Below are 18,611 nucleotides of genomic sequence, written 5' to 3' on the forward strand. Positions count from 1 at the left end.
CTGCAGACGGCCTCCAAAGATCAGGTGGGAGGCATGTTGGAGAAGGCCAGAGCTGTGACGCCAGCTAAACCTGCTGCCCCTGCCAAAGCTGGAGGGGGGAGAGGCTCTGCAGAGCCCAGCAGAGCTGCTTCAGGTTTGTGTCACATGACAGTCAACCCTTATTACAACCACGGTCTCTCATTAAGACAGATGCTCAATGTCAAACCAAGTCTCTGCTACTTTTACACATAATGTGAGGTATGGTTGGGTTTGACAGCTTGGATCTGGTTCCCATTCGGCAGAATAGCTGTATTCACTAAACGTCCACGCAGACAAGGGGAGGAATGTGTAACCGATGTAGGAAGTACAGCAGTGTGAATTCTCCCTGCTAATATATGTTTTATATTTTCTTTTTGAAAGCATCGTATGAATTCAGCCCATTTACAAAATGGGTAGAAAAAATGCAAACACAGGAAGTGTCTGACATCAAATGTTTTAATAGTCTGCGCAATATTAGTTTGATCACATGTTCACAAAGTTGTCCCTCCTCTGCAGCCTCCAGGCAGCCAGCCAGTGAGGACTCTGTGGACAGTAAACCTGAAGTCAAGAAGGTCCGAGGAGGAGCGGCCGGGAAGAAGGTACGTCTTTCTGGATGCTCTTCTGTTTGAGACGTTTCAGTGTGCACAGAGGACCAGATGTGTTCTACTTGGTAGGACCTAATACATGTTTGAATGGCTGTTTAGCTCAAGTATCATTTGTTTCATTATTGATATAAATGTCCTCATTTATATTAATAATGAAGGAAGAGAGACTTGTTCCGTTCAAGTCCAGTCTGACCCTTCCAATTGTTTGGTTTGACATTAAGAGTTGATCTGTACCTTCAGTAAATACTCCCCCATTGATGTCTCTCCTGTTAGTGGTTGTGCATATCAGGCATGAGCATTTGACACAATTTCATTTTTGTTGATGCGCACCGTTTCATTTTATGACCGTGAGGTGTAAATATGATGTGGTTTTTCTACTCACCCAGCCTCCCTCCCCTCCAGAAGAACCTGTCCCCCCCCCTTCCAAGGACAAGGACAGTAATGCTAGCAAAAAGCCCCCCTGCAAAGGGAAGGCTGCTGCTAGCGGTCAACAGGTAGTCCTTGTGATGAAATGTGTTTACACTTCATCTACCTGTTGCTACTTATTAAAGCTGCGTAGCAGATGTGAACCCCTGTCCGGCTCTCTGCCTTGACCCGGTCGGCTCGGCTCAGTCTAACCCTGTTTCTCTAATCACTAAAACCGCCAGTGAACACACCACTGTATAACCGGAAGCACATGTACACACAGTTGTTGGGTGGAATGAGATCAACTCATGTCTGTAGTAACCTTTAACATGTAGAAACCTGCTAACATGAGATGAATCAGCCCATGCAGTGCATCAGACAGACAGACAGACAGTGAATGCATGCTAACAGAAGCACAAACTGAGAGGGGTCACGTTTCAGGTCACCCCACTGCATGAGAGTGTTTATCAATGTGTTGGAATAGTATCACATCTGTGTTTCTGCGCTGTGTTAACCTGCACTGAGATCTGTTCAGCATAACACCCTTTGTCTCCTGTTACTTCTGTCTGCCACCTACACACCCCTCCGTCATCCACAGCAGAAGCTGGTTACACACACTGCTGCCAAACATTCCACAGGCGGAGCACATTGGTTCACTTGCTGTCCCTCACTGTGATGCTGCCTCTCCTCTCAGGGTGCAGCTGGCAAGAAGCCTGCAGCCAAAAGCCAGAAGGATGATGAAGATAGGTCCGGGCCAATCTTCGTCCTCATCCCCAACGCTAAGGAGCAAAGGATCAAGGAAGAGAAACAACCAAAGGTATCTGAGAAACATGTCCTGATCCCAGTGGGAGATCAGCTCTATTCTGTGTCTGAGAGTGAAAGTGTCAGCTGATGGCTAGGAAGCTGAGTAAGGCTTTGTGCAGTGTAGTCAAATATTACCAAACTTACGCCTAACAAGGCACTGTTGTACACGCTGATGAAAACAGTACTGTATACACTGAGCTGCCGGTGTATTAGGTCTATTGACTACACCCAGGTGAATAGGGTCACACTATTTAACTGATGGATACCAGCATGCAGCCTCCCCAGTGAAATACTTACAAACATGCAAATGAAGCATTGTCTTACTAAATGTGTTTATTTGCATACAATTCCAGAACATAAATCTGAACATTGGATGAAGCATGGTTCAAAATAGTTTCATTTTGTTGACATATTGAGCTCGATGGTTTATGCAGATGGTATTTTGGATATCTCTCTACAAATCAGAAAAAACTGTCAACATCCATGAAAAGAAATCCATTTTCACCATCTTCTTATGAATAACATGTTTTATTGACAACCTTCATCTGTACCTCTTAAAAATGTGTGAGTTCTTCTGTCCAGTGTTAGCTGACATGTAAGATGCTCTAGTAGTTGAGTGAGAGGTGCATGGACTGTAACTGGGTGGGGCTACCATGACTAATGCATTGTCTATAATTGTTGGTGAGATGTATTGAAGAGGAAATATCAGTAATAATGTTTTAGAGTGTTTAGAAAAAAACAATAAATCTCATTTAAAAAAGGCACCACAAGCATATTACAATACAAACGTCAATTTGACTGTAGGTACCCGTCCTTTTGGGAAGTCCAACAGGCGGCCTAAACTGGCGACTTGTCGAAATAACTCCGTAAATATTGCTGACAAAATGTTTCCTTTGTAGGTTTTGAAATGGAACTTCACCACTCCCCGAGATGAATATTTGGAGCAGCTGAAAACGCAGATGTCCACCTGCTTTGCCAAGTGGCTACAAGACGAGCTTTTTCACATCGACTTCCAGAGACAAGTCAAGGCTATAGCAGTCATGATTGAGGTAGTGGTTGGTCTTAATCTACACATGACGGCATTAGGAGTCGGCTAGTTTTGGTAATAAAGTGTGTTTGTGACTGGCAGAGGTTGGAAAGTGAGAGCGAAGCCACCATCAGCTGTCTGGACCTGATTCTCAAGTGGTTCACTCTGCGGTTCTTTGACACCAAAACCACAGTCCTGATGAAGGTGCTGGAGTATCTGAAGCTGGTGTTTGCCATGCTGAGCAGAGAGAACTACCACCTGACTGAGTACGAGGCCAACTCCTTCATCCCCTACCTCATACTCAAGGTGAGCACACGGCCCCCTCAGGTTGGTAGAAGCCACTGTCGAGCCTTTTCTGCTCACCGTTTCGTCTCTTCTTCAGGTCGGAGAGTCAAAGGATGTGGTTCGCAAAGATGTTCGGGCCATACTGGCCATGCTGTGTAAGGTTCACCCAGCATCCAAGGTCTTCCCTTTCCTCATGGATGGAACGAAGTCCAAGAACTCCAAACAGAGAGCTGGTAAGTCGCTACAGACCTGTACTGTTCCATTATATGCCTCTTTAATGGCAAACTGTGGGGGATGATGTCTTTGAAGAGATGTATTCTAACAACATTGTTTCTGTGGGTTGCTCCCTGTCCTCAGAATGTCTGGAGGAGTTGGGTTGTTTGATAGAGAGCTATGGGATGGATGTATGCCAGCCAACACCAGCGAAGTCTCTGAAGGAGATAGCCGTGCACATAGGCGACAGAGGCACATCTGTTCGCAACGCTGCCCTGAACACTGTGGTGGCTGTCTACAATGTCTGTGGGGACGAAGTCTACAAACTAATAGGAAATGTAAGATGGAGGACACCATTATCAAAAGAATCAACCCCAAAACAGCCGATTGTACATGACTCGTTTCCCCTATCCTTTCCAGTTATCAGAGAAAGACATGAGCATGCTGGAGGAGAGGATCAAGCGTTCAGCCAAGAAGACGACGGCAGCTCTCGCCAAGCCGAGTGCGCCGGAGAGGTCTCAGAGTGAGCACCCTACCAACCCCAACGCCACCATCCTCCGCAAGCCTGCACAAGAAGACCCCAACAAACTCAAGTAGGGTTCAGGGCCCCCTCTGGCTCAGCGCTGTTTGTTTTAAAGTCAGCCGAATAAAAACCAGTAAGGAAGCCAATAATACCAGCTCACCACTAAATGTATAATATTGAAGGAGGAAAAACTAAAAGCATATACAGTATCTATGGCCATAGAGAGAAAAAAGAAATATAGATAGATAGAGAGCGAGCCATGATTTACGATCCCTTGCTTTGTCGGTAAAAAGCATTTAACTAGAACATGGGGAGCTTGTGGATTATGTGGTCAGCTGTATGCTGACTTGGAGGATGCTTTTGACCTTATAGTTGGTTGTGTGGACGGGCCTGGAAAGCTTCATGGTTACTGTTGGATGGATAACAGGTTCAGCCACTTTTAAAGTCAACAAATCTTTCTCCAAACAACAAAAACATAGCGATGCCTGGTGTTAAAGTGCCTAAATATGAAATGTATTCACCACTTTGTTTATTATACAACATTCAGTCACAGTGGGCATAATATACAATATAGAAAGACTTGGTTGGATTCAGCCGTTTAAAGTTCGCTGCTCTCTGAACTGGGAGTTTGGACAGTATTGCACAAATAAATCCTTTAATATATTTTAGGACTTTAATGCTTAACAGTTACCTTCTTGCCGAAATAAAACTAGACGTAAAATCAATACTGATATTTCCATAATTGGTTTAAGTTTTGACTTTCATAATACAAGACTCTTAAGCGATCGAGCAGCCTCACTGATGACCAAACATTACAACCGGGGATGAATGGGGTGGATCCAACATCAACTGGTAGAAAGGCTGCAAAACCATCGCGAAATCTGGTGCCCCTTCTTTTCTCCGCTCCCTACACACACACACACGCGCACACACACACACACACACACTTCTGTTTTACAGAAATGATTTATCCAGTGATGTTGGTCAGCAAACAAAACTTTCATTCCATTATTTTACAGGTAGAAGACCGTGGCATGCTTCTAAATTAATGCAGTTAAAATTATGGGTGGGAATCACCAGAGGTCCCGCGATACGATATTATCACGATATCATCGCAATATTCTGAGTATTGCGATAACATAGGCCTATATTGCGATTTATTACTTTTTTCAACTTCAAATGATGTCCCCAAAGGAAAACTGTCAACATGTTTTATCTGATAAGATAAAGTTTTCAGTCTGTTCATCTCACTTCAATCATTTTTATTGCAGCAGAATATGATTGTCAAGCAGACAGACTGACCAACAATGTCATAAATGTTGCATGAACCTGACAAACTGAACTGTTTGTATCACTACATAGTCCAACTGAACTTAATGCAAACGTGTGGACTCAGTATATGAACTATAACTTCTATAAGTAGGATATTAGAGTTATATAACTCAGTATATGAACTATAACTTCTATAAGTAGGATATTAGAGTTATATAACTCAGTATATGAACTATAACTTCTATAAGTAGGATATTAGAGTTATATAACTCAGTATATGAACTATAACTTATATAAGTAGGATATTAGAGTTATATAACTCAGTATATGAACTATAACTTATATAAGTAGGATATTAGAGTTATATAACTCAGTATATGAACTATAACTTCTATAAGTAGGATATTAGAGTTATATAACTCAGTATATGAACTATAACTTCTATAAGTAGGATATTAGAGTTATATAACTCAGTATATGAACTATAACTTCTATAAGTAGGATATTAGAGTTATATAACTCAGTATATGAACTATAACTTCTATAAGTAGGATATTAGAGTTATATAACTCAGTATATGAACTATAACTTATATAAGTAGGATATTAGAGTTATATAACTCAGTATATGAACTATAACTTATATAAGTAGGATATTAGAGTTATATAACTCAGCATATGAACTATAACTTATATAAGTAGGATATTAGTTATATAACTCAGTCTATGAACTATAACTTATATAAGTAGGATATTAGTTATATAACTCAGTATATGAACTATAACTTATATAAGTAGGATATTAGAGTTATATAACTCAGTATATCAACTATAACTTCTATAAGTAGGATATTAGTTATATAACTCAGCATATGAACTATAACTTATATAAGTAGGATATTAGAGTTATATAACTCAGTATATGAACTATAACTTATATAAGTAGGATATTAGAGTTATATAACTCAGTCTATGAACTATAACTTATATAAGTAGGATATTAGAGTTATATAACTCAGTATATGAACTATAACTTCTATAAGTAGGATATTAGTTATATAACTCAGTATATGAACTATAACTTCTATAAGTAGGATATTAGAGTTATATAACTCAGTATATGAACTATAACTTATATAAGTAGGATATTAGAGTTATATAACTCAGTATATGAACTATAACTTCTATAAGTAGGATATTAGAGTTATATAACTCAGTATATGAACTATAACTTCTATAAGTAGGATATTAGAGTTATATAACTCAGTATATGAACTATAACTTATATAAGTAGGATATTAGAGTTATATAACTCAGTATATGAACTATAACTTATATAAGTAGGATATTAGAGTTATATAACTCAGCATATGAACTATAACTTATATAAGTAGGATATTAGAGTTATATAACTCAGCATATGAACTATAACTTATATAAGTAGGATATTAGTTATATAACTCAGTCTATGAACTATAACTTATATAAGTAGGATATTAGTTATATAACTCAGTATATCAACTATAACTTATATAAGTAGGATATTAGAGTTATATAACTCAGTATATGAACTATAACTTCTATAAGTAGGATATTAGTTATATAACTCAGCATATGAACTATAACTTATATAAGTAGGATATTAGAGTTATATAACTCAGTATATGAACTATAACTTATATAAGTAGGATATTAGAGTTATATAACTCAGTCTATGAACTATAACTTATATAAGTAGGATATTAGAGTTATATAACTCAGTATATGAACTATAACTTCTATAAGTAGGATATTAGAGTTATATAACTCAGTATATGAACTATAACTTCTATAAGTAGGATATTAGAGTTATATAACTCAGTATATGAACTATAACTTATATAAGTAGGATATTAGAGTTATATAACTCAGTATATGAACTATAACTTATATAAGTAGGATATTAGAGTTATATAACTCAGTCTATGAACTATAACTTATATAAGTAGGATATTAGAGTTATATAACTCAGTATATGAACTATAACTTCTATAAGTAGGATATTAGAGTTATATAACTCAGTATATGAACTATAACTTCTATAAGTAGGATATTAGAGTTATATAACTCAGTCTATGAACTATAACTTATATAAGTAGGATATTAGAGTTATATAACTCAGTATATGAACTATAACTTCTATAAGTAGGATATTAGAGTTATATAACTCAGTATATGAACTATAACTTCTATAAGTAGGATATTAGAGTTATATAACTCAGTATATGAACTATAACTTCTATAAGTAGGATATTAGAGTTATATAACTCAGTATATGAACTATAACTTATATAAGTAGGATATTAGAGTTATATAACTTGTGATGCGTGGAGGGCAGAGAGAGTTATGCGCTGCACTCTCCTCATGAGCCGGCTACTGTTGGCAGGTTTAACCCCGTTGTGAGGCCAGATGTCTCTTTGTTTTGACCAACTTCCTACCAATCACGCTGACCCGGGACCTTTGCTGACCTCACCAGAAAACAACTCGGCACCATCTAGTGGACTGAAAAAGCAATTTATTTGATCTTTCTAGTAATTTTTAGTTTTTGTCTTAATGGTTTATATAATAAAATATCGATACTTGGCATCCGTGTATTGATACAATATCGCCACGCAAAATATCGCGATACTATGCTGTATCGATTTTTTTTTTTTTTTTCCCCACCCCTAGTTAATATGTCTTATCGTTGGCCATGAATTGTCTTGAACGCACTAAAATCCAACTCTTCCAGTGGTTTTTCATAAGCATGTTATCCATTCTATCGATGCACTTCCCATCCTTCTACATGCGGAGGACTGTGGTTGGATTCGTACTCTTCAATCTTTTGAATGTTTGTGTTCTGCTCGCAACTAATCTGTCCTTCTCGTTGCAAGTCATTGCATGTTGGGCCGCTCTCACAGATACTTATTTTAAAGGGAAATTGGCACCTAATAATCCGATCCACTGTCCGTGAAAGCAGCTGGCTGTCTTCTGCCCGTCTGTCTCTTAACCCTTCATCTTTCTTCCTGTGTGATTTCCTTCTTTTCTGCTCTGCCTTCCTCCTCTTCTGGAGCAGAATAATGTATCGCACGTATAGGATGTGAGTACCTCTTCCTCCTCGCCCTCCTCTACATGTTGTCGTTGGAAGAACTCCCCTCTGAATGTGATCTAATACTCATCGTTCAAACAACTAATAAACTGAAATGTTTGCTGTGACGTGTTTAGTCATGCTTCTGCACATGGTAGGTAAAGCACCAGACTGATAGTCAAGGTGTCTAGCTGTCGCTTCCTCTTCTCCATCATCCCTTTGGCTTACTCATGTATGTTGTTTATACTGTACCAGCTTTTGCCAGCTACAAATATAGGGACATAAATCTGCTTTTTGACAGTTGCAAAAAGACCTCCCCCATTGATGGCCTCACCTTGTTTGTTTTTTTTAACCTTTTTTATAATTATCTAAATTTTGGGTGTTTCTATGTGAAATCTGAATTTACTAAACACACTGGTAATGAGACTGTTATGTGGTTGTCATAGTGTTATGCTCAAAATGTGACATATTGTGCAAAATTTTGAAGTGAGGTCCTTGGTAGAGATGTGCCGGTGCACTGGTCTCACTATTGTATAAACTGTAGTGAACCATTTTAATGGTATCAGCACCTCCTACTACTTCTATTGCTGTCATTATCAGGATTATCCTGCCTTTTTACCAGTAGTTTCACTTTGATTAGCCTCAACACTAACCTTTTACCAGTCAAACGGAGACACTGTCACTGTAGGACCAGAGGGCCGGGATCATCGTCTGTCTAGCTCTAGCAACTTTGACCATGACTTGCTATACTAACATTGGCTATTTAACCTACTGAAGCGTGGCTACTTTATCGGTTTCAACAATCAGTGAGAGCAGGCATGTAATTCAACTGCGTTTAAATTGCACTCATTCACGTTCATCCCCACGGTCAGCCTCAACCCTGGCTGTGGTATTTGTTGGGAGCCCCAGGGTTACGAGTCGCGGTTCGGGTCCTACCCGGCTTGGGGAGTCGCGGTTCGGGTCCTATGGTCTATTCTCTACGTGCCGTAGGAGAATCTGGCTGGTTATACCGCTAACTTGTGTTTTGCATAAACACTTTGCCAAAAGGCTCCCGGTGACGATTGGCTATGAAACTGAAAAGCATCTCTTAGAACTCGAAATTGAAAATAGTAAATTTTGGTTGTTTTTTCCTCATCCTGGGGGATGAGTTTTCATTCACATCCTCTCCCGATGGAAGTACGCCGTCCTCGTCTTATACACCACTCTATATGTAGTTACTTTGCAGCTGACCAAGAAACCTGCTGGTGGGTCTTTCAGCTCCACTATTTAATTTCCAAGTGCGATTGACTGAACCAGCAATCTGCTTTGTGTGCTAAATGTGTCCGAGCAGAATTTGCACTTGTCAACTTTGGTTCCGCATTACGGACCGTGACTCCATTACCGATCCCGGCTCCAGCAGGTCAATTCCCGGCTCCGCTAGTCGCATGCTGGTGTGTCCTTGGGCAAGATACTTAACCCCAAGAGTGCTCCTGTAGCTGTGCCTACGGTATGTGAATGTTAGTTATTCCTGATGGCAGGGGCTACCATTCTACCATCCAGTGGGTGAATGGTGACATAGTGTTAAAGCGCTAGGAGTGGTCGGAAAGACTAGAAAAGAGTAATTTACCGGGACCGGTCATCACGCGACCTATTACGGCCCTATGTAGAAGCAATGCAGAGTGGTGGGTAATGCTCCAGCCCAAAATGACCGTGCGGTGGTCCATCTCCTGTTTCTTCATTCTATCAACATGCAGCAGGAGTCTTTGGTTCTTTCACAACTGTTAACACCCAAAGGAAATGAAAGCATTCATAAATGGGTTCATGGAAGCTATGTGTATTGTATCGGGCCCATCAAAGAAGGCCAAACCAACCTCTGTAGTTGGTGGAAAAACCAAGAAGAACCCCGATGCTTGTCCTACCACAAGTAAATTATAATGTTCATTCTATTGATTTTATAATTTTTTTTATAGTGTCAAATCATAGACACAATTCATATAGCGCTGCTCTAGACTGTGCTCTATAATTAACAGAGGCTCAACTGTCCATGAGCAAGCACTAGACGACTGTGGCAAGAAACAAACCTTTTAATGAGTAGAAACCTGTCCCTTCTCGACTGGTTGGGTTGAAAGCGAGAGACGGCAACAACAATAATGGCACAACAGTTCTAATAATACAATAATATTAGAAAGAGGACTAACAATAATAGGGTTTCTTCTCTTAGTGTTTGTTAGTACACATGCTGCAGTGTTCTGGATCAACCGGAGTCTGAATTTGAACTTGATAGAGCAGCCTGATAATAAGGGATTGCAATAATCTAGTCCAGAAGTAAGAAATGCATGAACTCACTTTGAGATGGGATGTGACTGATCTTTGCAATGTTACGTTGGTAACATTGTGGCAGTAAATGGCAGTTGGTAGATTAGATTAAATAGGTTCTTTAATAATCCTGCAAGGGGAAACGTTTTTGCTACAGCAGCAGTTATAGGCACAGGAGTAAAAAATATTAAATATAAAAATGCACAATCTATACAATAAAATAGAATATTAACTAACTGAACAATAGTGCCAAGATGTAACAAAACCAACCAAACAGTGTAGCGGTGTTGTAGTTGTGTGATTGATCTGGCCAGAGGTGATTTGTTGTACAGTCTTCTAGCAGAGGGCAGGAATGTTCTCCTGTATCTGTCCTGTGACAGCGGCGCTGGATCAGTCTGTCCCTGCAGCAGGTGGTGCAGAGGGTGGTCTGGGTTATCCAATATGGATAATAGTTTCTTCAGTGTCTCCCTCTCCACCACCTAGTAGCAACAATGTTATTCATTAATGTGGCCAACAGTCTGGAGCCCATCATGATCCCTGAACCCAAGTAAACGCACTCTGACACACAACCAGACTGACAAACACTGATGCAAATACGCAGTTCAGATAGAAAGCCATGGGGGGGGGAAATCATTTTTGGTGATTTAATACAGTCTGTGTTTTTGTGTTCAAAGGATGCGTTCAGTCTCTCCACACTTTGATGACCTCCACAACAGCACGGCCTCCACCATCAACTTTGTCATCTCTCAGGTGGCTAGCGGTGACATCAACAACAGCATACAAGCACTGGAACAGGTATGAAAACATGAAGACTGCATCTGTGGCATCACTGATGATGGGATGTTTTGAAGCTTGGATTTCTGTCTACTGCCGTTATTGCAATTACTAGAGCTAGAAAACAATATTGGTCAAAGGGTGAGCCTTGGTGGAGCATGCTGGAACCACCACAACACCTACCAATCAGTCCTTGAATGCCTATAACAGATGCATCAGTATGCTGTAGATGTTGGCCAAATAAGTCACAAGAAAGGTCAGCAGAGAAAAGAAGTGGTTTGAGAGACGCAGCGTCTCAAAGTTTGTCCAGCACAGACCGGTTATTTTCCAAATGTAAAATCCAACCCTCCACATAACTGAGACACAATTCTATAATAACCAAATTGAAGTGATCCCTAACAAAAAGTCTTGCGCATGCCCAGGCCAATTACTCGCCGGGCCAGTCCAAATTGTTTTAAATGGTAAGATTTGAGTGGATATGCATGTGTTTGGGAAGTAGTGAGCCTATGATTGTACTGCATGTGTGTGCTCTGGTTTGTTTTATGTGTGACACTCGAGCTACTCACCTGAAGTGTTATAGAAGAGCTGTAAGAATGTCCTCCAGCCTTATATCTGCCAAAAGAGTAAATCACAGTGTGGGAGCATTTTGGATATAAAAATGTATCAAGGAGTCAGTGATCTGCAGATTAATGTTGTTAGAGTTTAACCATCATAGTGTGAAAACAGTTTTACTGCTGGTCATTCTATTCAATAACAATATGCAGTCTGGAGAGCAATATTAAAGCTTTCTCATGGCTGCTCTGATAATGAAACACTAAACGAATCTGTGATTAAATCAACAGGTCATGTGTGAAATATGTTTTTATTAGTGCTGGGCAAGTTACCGCGATGTTAACGCTAGGGCTGGGCGGTATACCGGATCAACAATTTGTGACACTAATAATTGTACATTTATAAAACTTCCCCACCGAACTGCATGCTGGGTAAAGCTTGCTAACAACAGTCTGCTAACAGCTGAGAGGCTGTGTCGCTTCAGTAACGTTACATTAAAGAACAGAACGGAGCGATGCAGGATGAACAAAGACTGAACAACAAATGGTATTTAGGTCAGACACGTATGAAACGCTGATTACCGTGATATGTGGTATTTGTTATAAATGTACGTTGGTACATAGAGGGTGATAAGAACCTGTACTGGAGGGGCTTAGGACCCAGGGGAGTGTAGGTGAAGGAAACAGGAAGAGACGCCACACAAACAACACAGTCGTTTCCTCTGGTGGAGATGTGGACATGCTGGTGGAATTTAGGTCAAACAGATCTGACATCTGAATTAAAATCACCAGCTAAAATAAAAAATACCATCCGGTTGATGAATTTGCATCTGTTGGCAAAATCGCCAACGCGCGAGTTGAAATTTTTCAACTTCAGCGACATAATCGCGTGACGCTGTGGCGCGATAGCCTATCAGCGTTGAGTTGCTCCCCCTGTCATCACTGGCTTTCTGCCGTTGTTGAATCAGGAAATAAATCCTGTAGCCGTCTGTGTTCACCCAGAGCTCTACGATACCTCATATCAATAGAGACCGGACCAAACTGTGTGTATACATGTGTGTGTACAAACAATGAATAGACGCTGCCGTATTTACGTCTACGTGACGTTATTGAGTGCTGGTGGAGCTGCTACGATGTTAGCATAGCCTAGCACCGATCCATCAGAGCTCCATTGAGAAGACCAGTAACCTACAAATCGGCGGCATCATTACGTCGTTATTTCGGAGTCCCTTTTTGTCGGAGAAGACAAGTACAAATCGGCATCATTACGTAGTTATTTCGGAGTCCCTTTTTGTCTGTTTATTGCCGTTAAATCACAGCCAAATCAGTTTATGTTGTGTTCGTACAGCTGTAGTAAACAGCGACCGGTGGCTTGCTAGACACAGTGAATACAGCTCGATACAATCCACGGAGCTCCTCTGAACAATATTATGAACCAGACATGACGGCGTTTGGCATTCCGATGTTTGAGGGACTTCCACAACACGTACAAAGCAGCAATTGTCCTTATTCCTTTAATGGTTGACAGCGGAAAGAAATGACGGCCAGGTGAACGGCTTCCAGGCTTCAGGCCGATAAACCACGCCCCCTCTCCGGCACGGAGCGATTTTGCGGCGTTTGGTGTGAACACGACCGGCGGTGCGTTGGATGCGATTTTGCAGTGCGTCAAAAAATCAATAGTCATCATAGTGATACCTCTCGTATGTTCACCACTACAAGTAGCGACCCCCCCCCACTACATATTGTCACATGATGCATTTGTTGTACTAGAAATATCCAACACAGATGCTTTGAGGTGTGATTTGTCCCCGTAGATCGACGAGGTGTTGCGGCAGGAGGACAAGGCAGAAGTCATGTCGGGACACATCAATCAGTTCCTCATTGCTACCTTCATGCAGCTGAGGCTCATCTACAGCACGCACATGGCTGATGAGCGGATGGACAAGAAGGACATCATGAAACTGTACAGCTGCATCATTGGAAACATGCTCTCTGTGAGTCACATATACTAACGTGATGCATCAATAACTACATTGGTGAGGTTGATATGACTCCTTCTCTTTCTATTAGTTGTTCTCGATGGAGTCCCTGGCCCGAGAGGCATCTATGAGAGTGTTGAAGGACCTGATGCACGGTGTGATAACGCTGATGCTGGACGGCAGAGTGGAGAACATAGAAGACGGACAGCAGGTCATCAGATCAGTCAACCTGCTGGTGACCAGAGTTATGGAAAAGTCTGACCAGACCAACATAAACAGGTTGGTATGAAGAAATGGTAACATTATTCCAAACCGCCCAGTAGTTCTTCAATGTGTTTATTCAACGCGTACGTGACAGACCTCTGAGTCTTCTGTGACTCAGTGAGGGAAGAGAGAATTCGCCCGAACCAGACTTTCAAATAATTGGTTTTAATCTCCTGTATTATTATAATAGAGCAGCGAAGTCCCGCCCCTTCCAGTGGACCACCATGTGATATCATTTCAAAAAAATATTGACGGTAGTCTATGGAGAGGGACAAATCATTTTTTGATCCCATTTTGAATTGTGTAACATGACGTTTGTTAATTCAAAAGATCATTTTGCTCGTCAAGAAAGATGCAGTTTGTCCAAAAAGGGTTAAAGTATAAGGCTGTGAAAATACGTGATTACAAAGACGCCCAGGAGTGGCGTAAGAGACGTCTCTCTGAAGCTACGATGCCTCACACCAACAGCTGGTCTCCTCCTGCTTTTGCTTCCTGGGAGATGAAAAGATGTGACGTTTGTGCGAGGAACATAGCTATGTTAGCTAGCTAGCTAGCACGTCTAGCTATGTTAGCTAGCTAGCTAGCACGTCTAGCTATGTTAGCTAGCTAGCTAGCACGTCTAGCTATGTTAGCTAGCTAGCTAGCACGTCTAGCTATGTTAGCTAGCTAGTCTAGCTAGTGGCCATGTTGGTGACGAGATGAAGTTCACTGATCACATTCACACAAAACAGAATGTTTCTACAACAAACTGCCACTTTCTTGAATTGCAAAACTGTCTGACAAACACCATATGTGTAATTCATGGCACAATTCAAATGGGGTCAAAAAATATTCTCTTGCTGTTGACTATCGTACATATTTTTACTAAAATATGGTCCCAGGGATGTGGCCTCTATACGCTAACAATCCGTGATTGTGTACAGTGCAGAAATAGTTTCCTCTTTAAAGCAAGAGATGTTCTTAAATCCAGTTCTGTGCTTTATTTTAGTGTTCAGTCTATCGATACCAATATGTTTGACATTATTGGAATAATAATAATAAGTAGAACATCGCTGTTAACCCTTCCCTTCCTGTCTGCAGTGCTCTGCTGGTTTTGCTTCAGGACAGTTTGGTCACGAATGCCTCTCCCATGTTCTGTGAGCTGGTCTTGAAGGTAAGGAGTGACTCCGCCTCCTCTTACTGACCCTGCTGTCCGGTACCTGACTCTGCGCGGTTTGTGTGTGTTCAGTGTCTGTGGAGGGTGATCCGCTTTCTCCCAGAGACCATCGACAACATCAACCTGGATCGGATCTTACTGGATGTCCACAACTTCATGAAGATCTTCCCCAAAGATAAACTCAAGCAGCTCAAGAATGACGTCCCACACAGAACCCTGAAGACTCTGTTACACACACTCTGCAGGCTCAAGGGGGCCAAGGTAACACCACTAAACCTACCCCACCATGTTATTAGTTATTGTTCTGCTTTTAATGCTTTTATGTGAAGCACTTTGAATTGCCTTGTTGTGAAACATGCGATATAAATAAACCTGCTGTGATAACTGTATTTCATTTTGACTTATTGAGTTTTGAACTTCTGTATCGATGCATTGATCAACAGATCCTGGACCACCTATCGATGATAGAGAATCGTAATGAGTCAGGGTTGGAGGCCTATCTGAGGCGGGCGGTCAAACAGTCTGGAAACCTCTCGGGACTCAAGAGTGACCGTGGCAACGAGAAGACCGGTCTGCGTACGGTGAGTCGTGGTGGCGGATTGTCTCTTCAACCATTATTCAAAAGGGAGGGACCACCTATAAAAGGTCTGGTAATTCCGACACCGTTCACCTGATCTGGATGTAAATACCCTCAGATTGAAGCTGAAAGTCTGCATGCAAAGCACATCTTGATTGTGTCATTTCAAATCCACTGTGGTTGTGTACAGAGACAAAATTATGAAATGAATGAAATTTGTGTCAATGTCCAAATATTTATGGACCAGACTATGTCAAATGACTGAACATGCTGAGTTCTGTTTTTACTACGAGGATGCTGCTAAAGTAGCAGATAGTCAGTGAGAAAAAAATGTTGATGCATCACGAAGAATCGATCCGTTTTATAACCGCATTGCATTCCTCTGACTCGAACTGTGCGGAGCCGAGAGTATCTCCTCTAACCGTGAGCTACACACACTGGAGCCGCCGTCGTGTTGGTCAAGACTTTACACAAACGGTGTCGTAGTCTTTGGGGTGGCGGTGTTTCTGAAGTGATGTGACTCTGTCCTTTTGTTCAAGGAGGATCGGATGTCGAAGGCCAAGGTCAGCGACATTCTGTCGGAAATCTTCAAGAAGATCGGCTCCAAGGAGAACACCAAAGAGGTCCACTCCATTTTTCAAATCATTCGAAGTGTACTGGTTGTTGCGGTCTCAAACTTAAAGGAAATGTTTCTATTACCGTTGCCTTGTTAAACCTTCAGATGAGTATTTTGACGAAGGGCTTGGAGCACATTTAGTATATAGTTTATGTGTCCGATCTTCTTCCAGGGTTTGACAGAGTTGTACGAGTACAAACAGAAGTACTCGGACGCAGACCTGGAGCCCTTCCTCAAAAACACGTCCCGGTTGTTCCAGAGCGACGTAAAGCGAGGCCTTCGTATGATCGAGTCCGAGAGGGAGGGCAAGGCTCGCATCCAGACCTCAGCAGGTAAACCTGTGAGCCGTCACCGGCTCTTTGGTCCCAGTGAAGCCAGTCCTGTATAGTAACGTGTGTGTGTGCATCTCCACAGTGATCCCTCAGCATGGTGTGGACTTCAGTCTGAGCAGTAACAATGAAGAGCTGAATCCAGCCGTTTACTATGAGAGACTCAAGATCCTCCGACAGAGACAAGGCCTGGAGAACAACTCCAAGGTTAGTGGACTGGAGCGCATCCCAGGATCTCATCTTCAGGAGGACACTCACTGACGTTATTCACTCCCTAGTCCCTGACCCTAGACCAGCGGTTCCCAAACTTTTTAGGCCGCGCACCCCCTTCTACATCCCGACTGGGTTCGCGCACCCCCCCCCCTTAATAAAAAATAAAAAAAAGAAGCAACAGAGCCTTTTAAGCCTTCATAGCCGCATAAGAATCGGACCAATGAGAGAACAGTTTGCTCGCGCGTGGCATTTGTTTACAATATTTAGTCCGCTGTTAAATGTTGCAGTGTGAACACAAACTGCAACATTGTATCATATTAATCCCTGAATCGGAACAAAGCAAACGAACTGAAGGTGTGAAAACGCCCTGAAACACTGCAACAAAGTTTCAATAACTTTCAGTGACACAAGGCGTCACTTTTAAAGAGCAATACGGATGCGAGGACACACGCACAGGCTCAGAGGCAGATTATCACATTTAATTTACAATTAATGAGCGACTAATGTAGCCAGGATGTCTTCGGACAAAGCATCGATGCGGCGACACAGTGTTGTTGGACACCGGGATCATGTCCAACTCTTTTGCTTCTTTCTCCCCAATCATACATTCCACCATCTCTCTGGCAGCTGGCGAGCTCACGTCTTCAGTGATTGTGTGCGGTAGCCCCTTTCTCGCTATTCTGTAACCAGATATGAAGCCCGTAGTGCGTCATTTATAGACCCAACACATGAATGAGACTCCAGTTGTTTTTGGCTGTTTTGTAACTCCTCCAATTTCGATATAAACAATGTAAGGGGCTTTTGACTTGCACTGGCATGCTTGGTGTTCAGGTGGCGACGTAAATAAGAGCTTCAGACTGTTAGCCAGAACCTCACTGCACACCACGCACTGTGGCTTTGGGGAATCTGCGTTGCCAATCCAAGTGAAGCCCAGACACAGATACTTTTCATCATATTTCCTCTTTTTTTTCCCAGTCTGATGCTCACCCTCGTTTCCTCTTTTTCACCTTGACTCCGCGATGGGCCGATGTGCTCACGATTTGTCTGTGCTGCACCTCTCCGTTCCCCTCGCCTCCGATTCCTCTCTCTCTCTCTGTCCCTCTCCTCTTTTCCGACTGATAGCTTCAGATGTCCCACCTGACAGTTTTTAAATTAAAATTACATTTTTTTTAAATATTTAATATTATTACACCATCAGACCGCCATTACACTTTTCCTCTCGCGCACCCCCTAGAGGCAGCTCGCTCACCCCTAAATCCCTGATCCTAACCTAGACCATCACAACTAAATCCCTGATCCTAGACCATCACAACTAAATCCCTGATCCTAGACCATCACAACTCAACCCCTGATCCTAACCTAGACCATCACAACTCAACCCCTGATCCTAACCTAGACCCTCACAACTCAATCCCTGATCCTAACCTAGACCCTCACAACTCAATCCCTGATCCTAACCTAGACCATCGCAACTAAATCCCTGATCCTAACCTAGACCATCACAACTAAATCCCTGATCCTAACCTAGACCATCGCAACTAAATCCCTGATCCTAGACCATCACAACTCAACCCCTGATCCTAACCTAGACCCTCACAAC

At 41.8% G+C, this 18,611-nt stretch overlaps 1 protein-coding gene across 8 annotated transcripts in view; it reads left to right on the forward strand.

The window, feature by feature from the left end:
• LOC306777494 (cytoskeleton-associated protein 5-like) overlaps positions 1 to 18,611 on the forward strand; it is a 79,562-nt gene that overhangs the window by 57,364 nt on the left and 3,587 nt on the right. For 5 of the 8 annotated variants that reach the window (XM_079268635.1, XM_079268642.1, XM_079268639.1 and 2 more), the window contains 18 exons: positions 7 to 133; positions 535 to 617; positions 1,010 to 1,117; positions 1,723 to 1,845; positions 2,732 to 2,881; positions 2,962 to 3,165; positions 3,242 to 3,377; positions 3,502 to 3,695; positions 3,778 to 3,950; positions 11,227 to 11,347; positions 13,692 to 13,871; positions 13,948 to 14,135; positions 15,201 to 15,273; positions 15,349 to 15,537; positions 15,720 to 15,857; positions 16,393 to 16,476; positions 16,642 to 16,801; positions 16,884 to 17,005. In XM_079268635.1, coding sequence (XP_079124761.1) covers positions 7 to 133; positions 535 to 617; positions 1,010 to 1,117; positions 1,723 to 1,845; positions 2,732 to 2,881; positions 2,962 to 3,165; positions 3,242 to 3,377; positions 3,502 to 3,695; positions 3,778 to 3,950; positions 11,227 to 11,347; positions 13,692 to 13,871; positions 13,948 to 14,135; positions 15,201 to 15,273; positions 15,349 to 15,537; positions 15,720 to 15,857; positions 16,393 to 16,476; positions 16,642 to 16,801; positions 16,884 to 17,005 — 2,553 coding nt within the window. The remainder of the gene's footprint in view (positions 1 to 6; positions 134 to 534; positions 618 to 1,009; positions 1,118 to 1,722; positions 1,846 to 2,731; positions 2,882 to 2,961; positions 3,166 to 3,241; positions 3,378 to 3,501; positions 3,696 to 3,777; positions 3,951 to 11,226; positions 11,348 to 13,691; positions 13,872 to 13,947; positions 14,136 to 15,200; positions 15,274 to 15,348; positions 15,538 to 15,719; positions 15,858 to 16,392; positions 16,477 to 16,641; positions 16,802 to 16,883; positions 17,006 to 18,611) is intronic. The other 3 variants (XM_079268640.1, XM_079268641.1, XM_079268644.1) reach the window with 3 other exon arrangements.

This window comes from Melanostigma gelatinosum, assembly GCF_949748355.1.
Source record: "Melanostigma gelatinosum genome assembly, chromosome: 1".
NCBI classification, from domain to species: Eukaryota; Metazoa; Chordata; class Actinopteri; order Perciformes; family Zoarcidae; genus Melanostigma; species Melanostigma gelatinosum.